This window comes from Oppia nitens, unplaced genomic scaffold, assembly GCF_028296485.1.
Source record: "Oppia nitens isolate AA-2021 unplaced genomic scaffold, nextdenovo-longstitch-racon4-pilon3 scaffold1_pilon_pilon_pilon, whole genome shotgun sequence".
NCBI lineage: Eukaryota > Metazoa > Arthropoda > Arachnida > Sarcoptiformes > Oppiidae > Oppia > Oppia nitens.
The window spans coordinates 3,009,984-3,022,648 of record NW_026533199.1 but is presented as its reverse complement, the minus strand read 5'-3'; the positions used below and the strand labels follow the sequence as shown (position 1 = coordinate 3,022,648).

General features: G+C 24.4%; 3 protein-coding genes across 4 annotated transcripts; all 3 read left to right on the top strand.

The window, feature by feature from the left end:
* The first annotated feature begins 2,155 nt into the window (after positions 1-2,155).
* LOC128966252 (uncharacterized) lies at positions 2,156-5,325 on the top strand. Its single transcript, XM_054313101.1, has 3 exons — positions 2,156-2,312; positions 2,663-3,012; positions 5,142-5,325. The coding sequence occupies exons 1-3, from the start codon at positions 2,166-2,168 to the stop codon at positions 5,323-5,325; spliced, it is 681 nt and encodes a 226-aa protein (XP_054169076.1). The 5' UTR covers positions 2,156-2,165.
* Positions 5,326-6,864: 1,539 nt separating this feature from the next.
* Positions 6,865-7,590, top strand: LOC128966251 (uncharacterized). The gene is made up of 2 exons (XM_054313100.1): positions 6,865-7,039; positions 7,125-7,590. The coding sequence occupies exons 1-2, from the start codon at positions 6,865-6,867 to the stop codon at positions 7,574-7,576; spliced, it is 627 nt and encodes a 208-aa protein (XP_054169075.1). The 3' UTR covers positions 7,577-7,590.
* Positions 7,591-8,217: 627 nt separating this feature from the next.
* LOC128952166 (uncharacterized) lies at positions 8,218-9,561 on the top strand. 2 transcript variants are annotated; one of them, XM_054297512.1, is made up of 3 exons: positions 8,218-8,349; positions 8,477-8,608; positions 8,725-9,561. In XM_054297512.1, the coding sequence occupies exons 2-3, from the start codon at positions 8,506-8,508 to the stop codon at positions 9,438-9,440; spliced, it is 819 nt and encodes a 272-aa protein (XP_054153487.1). In that variant the 5' UTR covers positions 8,218-8,349; positions 8,477-8,505; the 3' UTR covers positions 9,441-9,561. The 2 variants fall into 2 exon arrangements, with proteins under 2 accessions (XP_054153487.1, XP_054153486.1); XM_054297511.1 differs by having other exon boundaries at positions 8,218-8,608.
* Positions 9,562-12,665: the final 3,104 nt, after the last annotated feature.

Genomic DNA, 12,665 nt, shown 5'->3' with positions numbered 1-12,665 from the left:
ATTGTTGAAAAGGATCCTAAAGTTTATGTATTTTTGCCGTCACCCATATCAAGGAAGAATGATGACAATCATAATGACAACGATAGTAAAGAAAATAATGATAATAATGACGATGACAACGATAATGATAATAATAATGATAAAAATGATATCAAAGATATCAAAGATAAAACAGTTACTGAAAAGCCATCTAAAAGAGATAAATTTAAGAAAGAAAAGAGTGTCAGTTGTCTCAAAGATAACAATCAATTTGATGACCAAAAAGACTTTAAAATGTATGACTCTGAAGACAGAAGATTGTCTTCTCGCGACACTTTCTCAAGCCGTACGCCGACAACTGTTTACGTCGACTCTAAGATCTTACCGATAAATGAGAGGTACTCAAGCTATTCAAATACGGCGCCCACCAGTGGTGGTTATGGGGCATCAATGCATTTGTCACCTGTACAACAACTACCGCAATCGGAAACCATGCCAACTATGCCTATGCCGATGCCAATGCCAATGCCAGTTCCACAATCACCTATGTTTATGAAGCCAGTGCCGTATGCATATCCATATCCATACCCCTATCCATATCCGGTACCGTTTCCGCGACCAATCCATACATCACCTGTTTTTCCAACTGTCCCATCGTTTGATAATTTAGGAAATTTTATTGACACTATGCCTACCATTCCCACAATGATGAGACCCATTCCAACAATTATGAGACCCATTCCAACAATGATGAGACCATTTCCCATAAGGAAAGCTGTGTATATAACGCCAGCTGTTCCCAAAAAAACAACTGCAATATATACGACCCAATACACACCGGCCACCAAAACAGTTGTCTACGAATCGGACAGCTTTCCGCAGACCAAACCTGAAATGCAAATAATGGATGTCCAGTCCATACCATCGATGACCTCACCATTCAGTCTTTCGCCATTTAGTATTACAACAAATATTATTAAGTCATCGCTGATGAATGGTCTCAATAAAAAGTTATTTCATCACCACATGTTTGGACCTAAATTTTAAGATTTTTTATCTACTAATAAAATGATGGCCTCACTCACAGGTTTTAGAGTAAAACCTATTATTTTCTATTATTTTGTTACAAATATTTATTGGCTTTCTTTATGATAGTTTTCGTGTTAAAACTATTATTATAAGGAAACAAAGTTTTAACAAAAACCAATTTTTTTTGGTAAACTTATATATTAAATCATATTATAGTTAAACTTTTTATATACAGGTATTACTTTAGATACTATGTGTATTACTACAGTACATAGCCATAAGTTTTATGTCTGAATTGAATTATTATTAAATTCAAGTTTATTGAACACACACACCGGTAACTATTGTTATTATAGTTTATTATTAAATACTACTGTTTTTATTATATTGTAAATTTTATTTACTTTTTTTGTAAAAAAAATTAAAATGCTTTATTTATAAAATAAATTTTTAACAAAAAATATTCTGATATTTTTAAGTTAACTTAAATTATATAAGTAATAATGGATAAATAAATAAAAAATTATAAAATATCATTAATTATTATTATATCATAAATAATAACAAATAATATAAATTATTCATTTAAAATAATATGTAATTCATTGGTTTGTTTTTTGTTATTACTATTATGTTGTGTGTAAATAAAAAATATAATAAAATGAAATTTTTTAAAATGAGAAAAACGGAAATTCAATTTATTATTACTATTACTTATAGTAAAATTAGTCGATTTGTTTGCTTTTTAAAAGTCAACGTGTTTTCGATACTAAGTCACAAAAAGTTAGCCTTAAGTAAACAATAAAATGAATTTTGAAAATAATAAGAAGTTTATAATAAATTTTTGTAATTTTATACAAATGGTCACAAATGCTATTAAAATTCACAGCATATATGTATTACTAAATAAACTGAAAAATTATTTTGTCATTTATAAAGATATAATTTACTGTACTGTATATGTTTAGTAATAATAAACAATACATATAATTAAATCATTTTGAATAGCTTTTATAAATATATATTGATAGTCATAAAAGAGTCATATTATACATGTATTAGATTTTATCAATGTTTTTATAACAAAATTTTTATCAAAAATTTTTGTTGAGTCAAAAACAATGTTTGCTAACAAGTTAATAACATTGTATATATTGATGCATTTAATTTTGTTAATATATTCATCAGTCGCTGAAGTTTACAAAATTGATTTACAAAATACATTAAAAGAGACAATTGAAAGGCAAACATACATTAGTGATAATGCCGTCAAAAGGATTAGACGGGCCATCACTACATCACAGGTAAGACTATAGCTATAACTACTCAATACTTACTTTAAATGAATTGCTTTTTATTTAAAGCGCAACTAAAAGCTTTTTTATGTAATAAACGTGTAATATATCAGTCAGTTATATACGCTATATTGACATACAAAAACTTTTGACATTATAATTGTTTTGTTTTTTTGGAAAAACATGAATACAATATAACTATTTATGTAATTGTTTTTTTTAGTTTTTCATATTTTTTCAGTTAAATGCATTTTTTAATAATTATCTTTTGTGTTAATATATTAATGTTGTTTCGATTGTTTTTTAAGAACTAACGATAATTATAATTATAACAATAAATAATTGATAATAATTGACAGGTTCTTACATTTAATATAACAAATGCACTAATTTTGTTGGGATTGAAAGCTATATTAATCGGCGCCGGAATATTAGGCAAAATTTCGTTTTGGAAATATCCGAATCTCGGAGGTGTTCCAAGTGGTCGTGTCCTCAATTCTAGCGACCATTTGGCCGATCAAACGGCCAATCAATTGTATTATTCATTGATTTCAAATGAAGACATAAGATGGTCATCGGCTTATATCTGGGCCATCAATAAAAATGATTTCGGATGTCTGTATCAACTCGCCTGTCAAAAGAGACACTCGGCTAACATATATCTAAAAAACGGCAGATATTTGGCCAAAACAATTGATACCATATTCAGGTAAATTAGACTTTTATTTGTTGAGTTAAACTTTAATTAAATAATAAGTAAAGTAAGTTTCAATGTTTCTTAAAATAATTGATGTCTTATATATATATTAATAGATATAACTGTATATTTTATTACTATATATTTATTATCTTTTAATACTCAATACACGTGTGGGTATTTAAAAAAAACTTCTTATGTCTACAATAAATACTTTTTAAATTAAAATTGATACAAACAGTATATTTTTAGCCACAGTTTATGTTTTTAAAAAACGTGTTGTTGTTCTCTCTCTCTCTCTCTCTCTCTCTCTCTCTCTATTTTTCTGATCATTTGCTTGAGGCTAATATAAGTGTGTGATTTGCATGAAAAATCTGTCCCCTATTTGTTTACTACAATATTTTCAAATAAAATACATATGAATATGAATGATAGCATAAAAAATAGTTTCTGTGTTTTAAGCCGAGTAAAAATAATTTTTAGCAAAACTATTCATATCATATATTATTGTATAATATAATGCTAAATACTATATTTACAATATACGGTATATATATATATATATATATATATATATATTGATATATATTGATATATACTAGTATACTGTAACTTTGTGATGTGTGTTTACTGTATTATTGATATATTCAATAGTATTTAATGTTTATTATATTATACAGGTATACGAAGCCTATACCTGGCACTTGACTTTTAGTAAAAAATAAATGAGAAAATATATTTGTATAATAAAATGAAATATTATTACATAATAGGATTCTTCTCTTTATTTATATATTTATATTTACGTTGACTAGTAATCAGCCGAACAAAACAGGTTTATATTAACATTCATATATATATATATATAATAGTATAATACTATTAATAAAAAAATCATTCAAACACTAATAATATATAGTTTTTTTCTGTGATGATAGAGAGTAATACAATAATATTAATAAACAATAGAATTGATATAATAAACAGTGAAAAGTTTCAATCATTTTTTAAAAAATCATAAAAAGATATGTTTTTTACAATTGCTTTTAAACACGACTCAGAAGTGATGGGCAATGGGATAGAGACATGAACTCAATTTTCAAATAATATCAATAATACCGCAATATCTCTTAAATATATATATTATATTATATTAAATATATAAAAAAAATATTATGACTCAATATATAAGTTAACAATTATATTAAGGCACGAAATAATTCAATACATTTCACGACTTATTACTTACGGCTAATGAATCCAACCATATATTTACACCTTATGTCAAGTCTTGAGGTTAATTGACTTATTAATACAATTATTACATTATTCCTCATATTGATAGTCAATTCATCTTTCATTTAAATGCTTTATACATATATATATATATATATTTATATTATATACAGTATATATATATATATATATATATATATACTGTATATATATATATATATATATATATATATATATATATATATATATGTTATATATGTTTTGCTATTTTTGTTGTCTTTTGTTTGTTTGTAATTCATGGCAAACCAATTACCAAATATAAAAAAGCAAATAATTATGAGCTTATGATTGATTATGAATTCATGTGTATATAAATTATATAACTATTTTTTATTCTATTATTTTTTATATAGCATTTTTCAATTCAATAAATTATTTCTATTATTTATTTTTTAAAACTAAATTATACATACGATTATTATGATTATTTTTTTTGTTTTAATAAATTCAAATGTTTAAAAATGTTTATTACTAGACTTGTTATGTTAAACCACAATCAATACCGATATTTAAAATTTTTTATTATCATTTGGATTATTATTATTATAATTTTATTTTTTTAATGAAAACTTCTTCCGTTTAGCAATAATTCATAATTTATGTCTTTTTTTGTTTTTTAATGTCAAACAAAATACTATTATAAAAATGTAATTAATTTTGACAATACGTGCACATAATAATGGATTATATAAGTAATCATTAAAAAGAGCTAAATGTTATTTTAAATAGATTAACATTTAATAACAACAATAATGATAATAATAATAATATTTAATGTAATTTAGTTTTTTTAATAATACTTCATAATACTAATAATGTCCTCATTTTCTCTAATAAATTGACAGTTATTTGAATGTTTCTTATAATAAACATTATTATGAGATAATTTTGAACGGAATACAAGAAGCTATGGATTCAAGTGGTGGTAATAGCGGTGATGTCGATGACGATGAGTGCCAAACAAAGTACAGGTGCAGCGCTCCGTTTGGTGGACTCAATCTCAAACAAATACTCAATAATTTTGGCTAAAATACTATTATTAGTTGACTTTAAATTGGTATTCATTTACTGCACTAAGTCTTAATGTCTATAATTTTATCTCATTTTTTATTTGTTGATTAATATTATAGTTTTGAAGACATTGTTGTCTTAAACATATAGTATATAATTATAATCCAATTCATTTGTAAAGCATTAGTTTGTTCTCACGTATACTTATTGTCAATATTTTTATTTATTAACAAAATATTTATAAAAATAAAAATATATTTTTTGTGTAATAATATTTAATGTCTTATTATTAGTATAATTTTATTTATTAGAAAAATATTGACATGAATTGTTTACAATAATAATATTAGTAATAATTTTTATTCATTGCAACTAATTTAATAAGAAACTAATAGTTAAAAAATATAGAAAACATGGTAAACCCGTCAATTAAATTTAATAGATATTAATTACTATAATTAATATCAAATGAAAATATTTTTCTAACTATTTAATCTCAAAGAGAATTTCAACACTTAAATCAATTTAATTTGATGTTTAAATTTATGATTATATTTTTTGTAATGTATAAATAGTATAAATAGTTAATCCAAAATAAAAACTTTGCTAAATATATACAATTAACAAACCCAGGTATGTACACTGCATTGCACAGGTAGTTTGCATGTTTTATATTGTTTAAAAACTATCTGGACAATTAATAAGTGGTTTTTTTTGTATTATTAGTCGAGTATCCGGTATTAATAAGAAATTATTGTTTATTTATATATTCACAGAAAGTCTAACCATTACTTCCTTAATATTTTGCCACCACTTTGTACACTAACAGAAACCGCAAAACCATATTATAGCCCCTTCTCTCTCTCTCTCTCTCTCTCTCTCTCTCTCTCTCTCTCTCTCTCTCTCTCTCTCTCTCTCTCTCTCTCTCTCTCTCTCTCTTAGTCATACAATCCTATCATATGGTTATATCGTGTTAACGCCTATAGCTTTGTGTGTGTGTTTTGTATATTACAATTATCTCTCACTTTTTTATTCAACAAAAATAAGTTATGCCGTGAATAAAGAGTTTTTTGAAATAAAAATAGTTAAGGCTTATGAATATAAAAATATTTATTGAATGCCAATGTGTATGGGATTTGACTGTATAATTATGGCATCCAATTAGTCTATTGATTCTCTTATTATAATTTTAATTCACATCCAAATGCCAAAAATGAATTCATTAGTCAAATAAGTTGTATTTATATTGCAATAATAATATTATATTTATTATATATACGGTATTACTATATATAATTAGTATTACTAGATATATACTCAAGTGTATTAAAAAATAATTTTTATTTATAAAATATACCAGTATTAAATATTATATAAGCAATATAATTATATGCAATAACAACAACAAAAATGTTAATTTCTCGTCATATATTTTTTTGGGTATTTATTTTAAATATATTTCAAACGCTTTTTACGCATGAGATGGAAAAGAAGCTGTTTTTAAGCTATAATAATAATAATACTAATAATATTAATATTTATAATAATACTAATAATATGAGTGGTGAGGACAGGAGTGATGGTATTCAAAGTGAAGATAATACAGTTATTTCTTCATATATGAGAAGACAATCAGCTTATAGTGGCTTCACTTACTTAGCCGTCTCTCTCTTATTTCAATTACCACTAATGGAAATCATTTTTGTTATGGGACTCATAATTCTTGTTTTAGGTGTTGTAATACATTTTTTGTCGACAATTTAAATATTATTTCTAATATTTTATTTTTTATAACACTTTTATTTCTATTTTTGAAGGAATTTTACTTCATTTCGTTGAACTCAAAGCCGACTTCTTTAGACTGAGGCGTCAGTTCATACGGGAAGAGAAGCTTAGAATTCAATTAGAAAGACAAGAAGCCATTAGAAATCAAACCAAACAACAACACCAACAATCAGATGAAGATCTTAGAGATGGACAATATAATACACCAGAAGATCCCAACAGTCAAACCAATGGCACAGACTATAAGCACAGTTATGATGATAGCGACGATAATAACGATGAGTACGACAGACAGTTTGGTGGCGACAGTCTGGATGATGGTATACAACCATCACTCATAAGACCGGTTTATCGATTGCCAGAACCGTATCGCCGATACAATAGACCAAATCGAAGAAGATATCCAATTAGAAGAAGGTATCCAAATAGGAGACGACTAATCATAAACCGCAACCAAAGATATCCATCTAATAAGCATTTTTAGACAATCATTTAATAACAAAAAAATGATTTATTATTTGTTGAAAATTTTAGTGATATATTTAATATGTTTTCAAAGAAAAATGTTTTATATGTAAATTAATTTGATTTGTTTGTAAAATTATTTGTAGATGAATTTTTTAATTTTTTTAAATCTATAAATTAAATATAGAGACAATCTTATGATAAATGACTGTTTAGTTATGATTTATTGTTATTTTTTCAATTATTTATGATAGTTTATTATAAATTATCAACTTATTTATCAAGTTAAAATTTTTTTAATATATTAGACCATTGGATTAAATATTTATAGATTTTTTTGATAATGAAATCAAAATATACAGTACATATTAATAATGATACTACCGTACTTGTATACAATAATTTTTTAAAAACTACTTAAATATTTTAATATAAATTATAAATTATATACTGTAAATTTAAATACCGTATAAATTTATAATAATATAAGTATAAAAACAAAATAGTGGTTAAAGTTGAGAAATGTTAATTATTTATAAAATTATGATATTTAGTCACATAAATATTGAATATTTTGTTTGCTAAATATTATAATTTTTTATTTAAATATTAAGTGTCATTCAAATTAATTCATGTTTAGATATTTTTATAAATTCATTGTCACTTAAAACAAGGCAAACATAAAAGCCAATGACCCATAACTGAGTGGCTAATCGGTTAAAATAAAATAGTTTTATCTTTTAATAAGATTTATAATAACTATCACTCGTTATAACTCATATCCTAGTTTTGGTTGAAATCCTTTTTACTCTTATATTTCCTATTTTTATAATAAAATCTTATTTTTGTTGAAACAATTTAGCCATTAAAGAGATTTTTATATTTATATCATTAAAGTTTTTGTCTTTACAAATAATAGCTATTCAAAGACTTCAGCAACAAAAAAACATGAAATACTTAAATATCATTATATTTAATATCATAACCATAATTATCTGTCAGCCTATTGACGGTCGGTTTATTGGCAATCCTTTTCTTTGGCTTCAATGGTGTATGTATTTTGCTATTCAATAATTATTATATAATACAAAAATTAAATTGATTTTTATAATATAATATATAATAATGGTTTTTTGCAAATCTATTTATACGGTATACATATAATAGCTGCGGCTCAAAATGAGACCAATATATTATCACTTAACGAGACAACAGCAACAACAACAACAGATAAATCCAATGACACACTACTTGAGCGGCCCATCACTCAAGTGGTATCAGTTCCGCCACCAATATTATTGTCGACTGAATCAACCCGTCCTCTACCGGTCAGACAACCAGAGTCTCTACTATTACCACAACTTGGAGTACCCGTCAAATCAAATCGCTTTGGATTAGAGCCACTGATCCGTCCAATTGAATCAACTGATCAAGATTTTCATTCACTTCAACCACATAAGTCTGTGTCAAGTATTCAGTTTCATAAAAGAGTCGGCGATATCATCGAGAGCTCGGCTCAGTCGCCATCAACAACGCAGTCGAGTAATGCAAAAGATATAATAAATAAGGATTTAATTGAGAAGTTTTGGACACCGGATAACACCAATAATCCATTTGATATTAAATTTATTGACACCGAAGATATGATCAATAAGACGACAGATGATTCAACAGAATCTGAAACGCAAGCTATGGATACCGTCTCTCCGATGCCAGTCTTCAAGTCATCAAACAATGACAACATTAATGAGATGACAAAATCAATCAAACCATTGATAACATCCGATGTCGATAGCGACCAATTTGTTGATATGTTGAATAAATTGTATTATAATAAACCGTTTGAACCAATTGATCGTTTTGGTCCCAAGAGTTTTAAATAAACATTTATTTATATATTTTTTTTAATATCAGATTTTATTTTATTTTTTGTTATCATAAATATTTTTATAAATAGTTTAGTTTTTAGTTTTAAAATTATAAAAAATAAAATATATAATAAACCCTCGCCATTAAATATTATAAAATTTTGAAAAATAAAACATTTATATAGATTGATTAAAATACTAAAGATTTTTATAATATTTTATCGTTATTAAATAAAAATCATTATAAAATATATTATAAATTTTATTTTGTTTTACTGTTTTTTAATCTAAAAGAATGTTATTATAAATAAAAAAAAATACATATAAAACAGGAAATTTAAACTCTTGTATAACAAATAATAAAATTATATAATTATTTTTGATATTTTTTTCGACAAACATTTGTAAGTAATGTTACAATTATTGTAATCAAAGGCATTGAATATTATATCGACTGCTAATGATTTGATCCAAACAGGAGTTATCCTATGATTTCATAATAAAATATTAATTTATATATATATTCAATATTAATTAAATTGTCAATAAATTAATTACAACAAAAAACATACCAATCAATTAACGCATGGAATAAAGATTCATATGTTTTAAAATGCCGTCCGATTTTAATAATAGTACAAATTATTTCAGTCAAACAATTTGGATCTTCAAGTGATGATGACATGTGATAAGTGTATAAATTTTTTAATACATTGATACTTAAAAAATCATTAGTATTATTGATATCGTTAACACTAAACACTTCATTATTTATATTAGTATTTCTTTTCCTTCTGGCAATGGCTACACCACTGACTACTGGAATGGTTACAAAAGCTGGTATTATCGACGCTATAATACTAACTAACGGCAAAATACCGATAAGTAGTCCAACAATTCCCGGCCAAAGCCAAGTAGACTTATGTTCCACTGAATTATCATTCAATTGACTCATATTTCTTGATAAATCATTTGCATTGTTTTGTGGATAATATTTTGAAGGATTATTATATCTGTGATAATAACCATTTTTATCTTTCATATAATTTTTATAATAATTTCTATTATTATTATTATTATTATAATTATTATTATTATTTTTATTTTCATAAGTATTGTTATTATTATTATTTTCATAATTATTTTGTTTGTAATTTGCATTTTGTTCGTAGTCTTCATCTTTTTCTTCATCTTTTTCTTCATATATCTTATCATAAGTTTTGTCATTTTCATCGATCGTTTTCTTATAAGAAGTTTTGGATGAATAAAAGTCATTTGTTGGTGAAGTTGTCAAAGAATATGATGAAGTTGTCGACGGATTGTTATAGACTTTGGCTTTAGTCTTATACGATGAACTAACCATTAGATCGACGGGTCTATGATTTGCAGCATTAAGTATCGCAAAATAGTTTGGATTTAATTGTAGACCCAATTCATCGGATTCATTGTCTGTACTGTTATTTTGTAATTCAAAGTCGGATTTTATTTGTTTTTTGGGACTAAATTTAGTTGAATTCAAATTTTTCGCATTATTAGTATTATTATTATGCCATTCATTGGTGTCATGCATGTGATTGTGCCCAACAGTAATGATATGTTTAAATGAATTGTTGTCTAAAGTCTTGTTATGACTTGATTTCAGTGGGTTTGCCGTCACTGAAGTCACTAATGATAGACTCAATGACTGACATATTATTATTATTATTAATGCATGAAATGTTGTTATAGTTTGGAGTAAAACTCGATTTTTTCCACACATATTATAATTGCAAACAATTTCAGTGATAAATAACTATTTAAGTGACACTTACTTAGATAATCATACAATACATAAAAACATAAAGTGTTACTTCAAAAATAATAATAATATATTATTTTCAGTAAATTGATTAATAATATCAATATATAAAAAACTACAAATATTTAAATTATACCGCAAAAAACAGCTTAATTTAAAGTGCTATAAAAATTTATATATATTGTAAATTATTGTATATTTATTAAAATAAAAATTAATAACCAATAAAAATCATTTTCTTTATAAAACATTTACATATAAACTGTTAATTACACCAATAATTTTAAAACATAATCTTTTTAAATCTTATTCATCCGGAATCCGGATTTATAATTATTGTTTATAATTAACTTTTTATTATTTATTTTACAAAAATATTTCTTATATAAAAAGTTTAACATTATTGTATTTTATATCTTAAAAATTATAAGTTAAAATAAAATATTTTTATTTTTTGTATTAATTATATATATTTTTACAATGAAGTTTAAAAATAAAAATATTTTAATAACATTATTTCAATTTATCATTATTGTCAATTATTTCAGTTTTATTTTATGTTTTATCATTAAAAATGATTTTGAAAGTGTGTAATAGTAATATTTGTTTGATTTAATTTTGTTAATAAAATTTTGTTTTTTTAAAAGATAATCGACAAAAACGACAAATATTGCCACAAACAGCTATACTATTGCCAAATGTCGGGCAATATCTGGCACTCATTCAGATATTAGTTTTAAAATTAGTTATTTGGACTCAAATAATGCGATTGCTTGGACAGGACTATGTTGGCAAAGGTGAACAAAACAAAACTAATTGTTTTACAAATTTATAATTAAACTTATTATGCGAACAAATATACGTTTTCCCTTATTTTAGGCATTAAAAGCCAAACTCCACTGTCTGAACAAGAAGTCTTGGATGAGATCCTTGATTACGACGATTTGGAGGCAGAAAATGATTTGTTAGACAATCAGAGAAAAAGAAAAAGAAGGCGAAGAAGAAGCGATCCAATCATCACTAGAGGCGGAAGACATTACAAATAAATAATAATAATAATAATAATAATGGCATTAAATTTTCAATTATTTCAACAAAATTGTAAAATTATTATTTTTTAAAAGTTGCATTTAGGGGCCAATCAATGATTAGTTAAACATTTATTTATTTATTTATTATTTAAAATACTTAACTTATTATACTTACAAAAAACTTTGTGTTTTGATTAATATTTATTTTATTTATATAACTTATTCGTGTATTATTTATAATGTATTAGCTTTTTACACTACAAAGTCATTTGAAAAAATTAATTACAAATAAATTTATTGCATAAAAAATAACAAAATATTTAAATGTTTTCAATGATTTTATAATTAAACCTTAATTTTTGTTTATTATTGATAAAACATAAAATTTATTTTATACGACATTTATACTCT